This window comes from Charadrius vociferus, unplaced genomic scaffold (assembly GCF_000708025.1).
Source record: "Charadrius vociferus isolate BGI_N301 unplaced genomic scaffold, ASM70802v2 scaffold37, whole genome shotgun sequence".
Lineage (NCBI taxonomy): Eukaryota > Metazoa > Chordata > Aves > Charadriiformes > Charadriidae > Charadrius > Charadrius vociferus.
In genome coordinates this window covers 564,049-568,808 of record NW_009649457.1, presented here as the reverse complement: position 1 = coordinate 568,808, position 4,760 = coordinate 564,049, and the positions used below count along the sequence as shown (strand labels likewise).

General features: G+C 56.0%; 1 protein-coding gene across 1 annotated transcript; it reads right to left on the bottom strand.

Moving 5' to 3' along the window:
• Positions 1–432: 432 nt before the first annotated feature.
• STOML2 (stomatin (EPB72)-like 2) lies at positions 433–4,310 on the bottom strand. Its single transcript, XM_009889723.1, has 9 exons — positions 4,164–4,310; positions 3,758–3,857; positions 3,033–3,091; positions 2,566–2,667; positions 2,144–2,278; positions 1,472–1,616; positions 1,044–1,123; positions 678–806; positions 433–572 (listed from the first exon to the last, which is right to left on the bottom strand). Exons 1-9 carry the CDS (start codon positions 4,191–4,193, stop codon positions 441–443), a joined length of 912 nt encoding a protein of 303 aa, XP_009888025.1. The 5' UTR covers positions 4,194–4,310; the 3' UTR covers positions 433–440.
• Between the last annotated feature and the right edge of the window lie 450 nt (positions 4,311–4,760).

Here is a 4,760-nt window from a genome sequence, read left to right as displayed (position 1 = left end):
CTGCTTTAATTAATTCATTAATCGCCAGCGGCGCCGCTCCCTGCAGCACGTGTTAGGAGGAGCGCACTACAGAGAACCCTCTGTCGAACACCGCAGGGGCAGCTATCGGTAGAGCGATGGGACAGTGATGGAGAGTTCATGTCCCTGGTGAGGGATCCCTCGGGAAAGGGGTGTCTCCCCCGGAGAGGGGCTCCCCGGCTTCTCCTGCGGAGCACTGTGTGTCCGTGGGAGCTCCTGGCAGGAGCCTGCTTAGGAAGGATGGTCCCCACCTCAGTCGGGCTGCTGACGGCCAGGGGACATGCTGCAGCAGCACCGCTACCATTTATTACATGATTTAAATTCAAATACAAAATTAGGATGAAGGGGAGAAGAAGAGCAGCGTCTGACCAGGGAGGGCAGCAGGACAGGACTGCTGGGGTGCAGGACCCCCCCCAGCCCCGCTAGCTGGAGCTGGCCTCTTCTGCCTTCAGCACCTCCATGGGGGAAGGCTGGGAGCTCTCATGGGCTGGGGGCACCTCCTCCTGGGTCTTCACAGCTTGGGGCTTGGTCAGCGTGGTGTAGATGCCCAGGGCCTGGAGGGAACAAGAGAGAAGAGGGGGAGGAGAAGGCCAGGCCCCACCAGGCAGCCACCATCACCTTCTCCGGGCAAGAGACAGGGCATCTCTGGCCATACTGACCTGTGCCACCATGTTGGTGACATCACCGGTGTTGGCAGGCAGCAGGACAGTGTTAGAATCTTTGGCAAGCTTGGAGAAGGCGTTCACATACTGCTCTGCCACAGAGAGAGAGGCGGCGGCACTGCCGTGCTGGGGAGAGAAGAACGAGGCTCAGCAACGACCCACATACCACCAAGAGCTCATCCCTGCCCCTTCCCCAGCCCACCCCAGCTGGCAGCAGCCCCTGAGACGGCAAAACTCCTTGGTTGCTGCTGCTGAAGACACCAAGGATTGTCCAAGAGAAGACCAGGTGCCACTCCGGCCACGGTTTCACCTCCCTCAGTGCCATCGCCGAAGCAGTGGCTTCCCCAAGGAGCTGTGGCTCACCTGCTGTGCCAGAGCAGCTGCCAACAGCTGAATTGCCTCCGCCTTGGCCCTGGCCTTGACCAGCACGGCGTTGGCTTCTCCTGCAACAAACCACAGCAGGACGTGCATCATAAACACGACAAAGTGCTTGCAAGGAGCAAATCAGGACAATTTCAAGGTGCAAATCAAGACAGTTTCATGCACGCACAGCCTCCTCTTCCCCAACAGCAGCACGGCGGTACTCCTGCCGCACACCTCCTGCCGCCCCAGGCTGTGGGGCAGCAACACAAGCTGGAGCTCAGCCCGAGGGACCCAGCAGGGAAGGATCAGCATGGCTGAGGAAGCGTGGCGCACAGACAGTGGTGTGGTCTCTCCCCAGGAGCATCACCCCCACGGTGCAGAGGGCTACAGATCCCCCAGGCCCCAGATGTTCTAGCCCAAGGCACTACCAGCAGCTTTGTTGATTTGTTCCGCCTTCTCGGCTTCTGACGCCAGGATCTGGGCCTGCTTCTGCCCCTCAGCCACATTGATAGCCGATTCCCGAGTCCCCTCTGACTCCAGCACCATCGCCCTCTTCCGTCGCTCTGCCTCCACCTGCAAACACAGCTCAGATTCTGGCCTGCCATAGCCACACTGGGGAAATCCCATCCGTGGGGCAAACGCAGTGAGGACACGCCGCTACATACTGCTTGGGCCAGCAGAGCTTAGCAGAGGATGAGAACACAGCTACAGAACACTGAGCAATCCCTGGTGAGGGCTGGTTTTGCTCCTCACCCTACACAGCCTCCACACCTAACCGGACAGCCGTTTCCCACTCCTCCCCTTCCAGCCTGGAGATCTGGAGCCCGGCTTTTCTCAAGGGGAGCCATTCGGCTCTGGGATTTGCTTTCTACAGAGCCTCAAAAAGAGCTGGCAGGGCTTGCATGTACCAGGCAGGGGCCACCATTGCCGAAATAAGAACCCGAATTATTTATTCAACAGCTGTACATTCGCAGCCGAAGTGCCAACAGATTTCCCTCACCACAGGAGGACCCAGTGCTGCCAGCTGCAGACAGAGAACTGTGCCGTGTGGAAGGGGAGACCTCCCTCTTGTTCCAGATCACCCACCCAGAGAACCGAACCTGCATCTGCATGGATTCCTTCACACGTGGGGGCACGTGGATGTCCTTGATCTCATAGCGCAGGCACCGGATGCCCCAGTAGTCCGAGGCCTGGTTGATGGCATCCACAATGTTGGCGTTGAGGGACTCCCGCTCCTGGGAGGCACAAAAGAAACGGCAAAGTGCAAAGAAGAGGCACTTAGCACGAGACAGAGATCAGGAGGAAAACAGGCACCCCCCACTCACGGGCCAAGGTCAGAAAAAAAATTTACAAAAACCAAAACAAGACCATCTCCAAGGATTCACTAATAGTTCAACTCAAACACAAGCCAGAAGCCCTCTAAGCAGAGGACATTTTGCTTTTAAACTTATCAGTCTGGCTATGCAGACTGCTCCTGAGTTTCGAGATGCTGGCAGCTCTGTGGTCCACCTCCCCAGCTCACCCGGAAAACTCTGTCGAGGGAGAGTTTGCCAAGTTCAGATCTCATGGTGGTCTGGGCCAGCTGGGTCACTGCATACTCAGGATCTTCCACCCCATAGCTGGCCTAGAGAGCAAAAGCAAAAAACCAAGAGTCAACGGCAGTGCCAAGAAGAACACCAAACAAGGGATGGTGGGTAAACATAGAGGGGAGAAACCCACCACAGACACCCTCAACAAAGAAAAGCAGAGTCCAGAGCCTTGGGAGGGATCAGGGTGTGCAGCCCACCTGCCTCGCAGGGCGCAGCAAGCTGGGCAGAGGCTAAAGCGCGCGTCGAGGGGAGAAGGGAGCCAGCAGAGGCAGGCGAGCGGTGCCCGAGAGGCTGCCAAGGTGGCCAGCTGAGTGGCACGGCACATGCAGGCTGTGCTGGATGCAGCCAAGGAGGCTGCCAGTTTGGCTCAGGGCCAGCGTCAGTGCATCAGGGACGGTACCTTGTAGGGGTCCATAACCCGCAGATAGAGCACACCATCAATCTGCAAGGTGACGTTATCTGCCGGGAGAGAACAACACGTCCTGTCTGCTGGAGCAGCAAAGACAAAATATGGCAACTCCCCCTCCCCCGACAGAACTAGTGCATCTGGGCAGGGGCATCCCTTTCCCTCCTGGTGTCAACAGCGTGGCACAGAAGAGGGACTGGCTGAAATGGATCTCCTTATCTAAAAGCCTTTGTGAAAAGGACCTTGACGTTCCCTAGAAAACACTACATTTTGATGTTTTAATACACAAGAAGTCTCAGGTCTCCAGATCAAAACATTAAATTCTGGAGTTATCTTCACAAACAAAGATTTAAAAGGGAAAAAACCCAAGACAAAACAAAATGCTTAATACTAGAATCAAAACAGAGCTGTCCATTATCCCTGATCTGAAATACTTTTTACAGAAACACAGAGATTTTTTGTGGTTCAACCCAGGAAAACATCTGAAAAATGGACTCCTGCCCAGGTGCAACCCAGCGAGAAGGGGCAGCGACAGTGCCAAGAGAGCTGACGGGACCTCTTTGCAGTTCTCCTGCTTGGAGAGCCAGGCGTATGGCCAAGCCCAGATCCCCTGGGACAGGGCTGAGTGCAGGAGCCTGGGACATTTCCACTCCTCCTGCACTGTCCCACACTCACCCCAGACGCAGCAGAAGGGGCAGGACGCAGAAGCTGTTCCTTACCTAGGGTGACAGCTGACTGCTCTGGGACATTAATGACGATTTCTTTGAGACTCTGCACATAACGAATCCGATCCAGTAGAGGGATGAGGAAGTTCAAGCCCTGGAAAAAGGGTGGGATTAGATGGTTAAGCCCGCTGATCTGGGGTTTTCTCCTGCAAAGAGCTCAGCCACACTAGAGAGGGCTGTGCAAACAGACACTGCAGGTAAAAGGAACATGCTTTACGTGTGGTGAGAAATTTAGGTTTTTCAGTGCTTTGAACATTCCACCAAGGGAATTTAAGTCTACAGGCAGTCAAAAATCTGGAATAATAAGCACACCATCCGCCAAATCCATGCGGAAAAGGCACGCCTTGCTACAGCTTTAGGAACCTGCTGAATCCAGAAGGGAAGAAAAGCATCTCCTTACAGGCTCCAGGATTCGGTGGAACTTGCCCATCCTCTCCACCACCCAAGCCTCCTGCTGCGGCACAAAGAGCACCCCAATATTCACAGGCAGGCCAGAGCTCAAGCGGCATGGTGCTGGGGCCAGCCACGCCGAACGCTTCAGCTGCTGGGAGTGCTAGAGAAAGGAAAAGGAACAGCATGGAGACCGGCTGCCAGCACCTTGGAGACCAGCACCACCCCTGCTCTCCCACCTGGGACTGCTGCTCATGACCCCAATACACCAGGGCAGGAAACAGCACTGACACCGTGAACAAGCCCACGCTGTGAGGGACACGGGCTGTCCCCACAGGGGTGAGACCTGAGCCCCAGGGGCAGCATGAGTGTCAGGGCTTTCCCCACAGGCCTATGAGGGCTCACCCCCATGCTGGAGCTTTCTCCGTATCTCCCCTTCTCTTACATCCCCATTGCGGGGGAAGGAATAAAGCCTCCCTGACACTGTAAATGAAAGAAAGGTGTGTGGGGGATGGTCTCTTCTACCCCACTCAGCCCCTTGTAACCTGGTCACACTCCTTCCTCCCACCCCTCTCTCTCACCTCAGTCCGAGGCCGCCCCCCTTCGA

Bases quoted from the DNA above. Each gene is read 5' to 3' on its own strand.
- STOML2 (XM_009889723.1), bottom strand. From the start codon at position 4,193: ATGGGCAAGTTCCACCGAATCCTGGAGCCT. The intron at 2,279-2,565 runs GTGAGCTGGGGA...TGTGCCTCCCAG, and splicing joins CCCTCGACAGAGTTTTCCGG to GAGCGGGAGTCCCTCAACGC. The intron at 807-1,043 runs GTGAGCCACAGC...TTCTCTCCCCAG, and splicing joins CAGCTGCTCTGGCACAGCAG to CACGGCAGTGCCGCCGCCTC.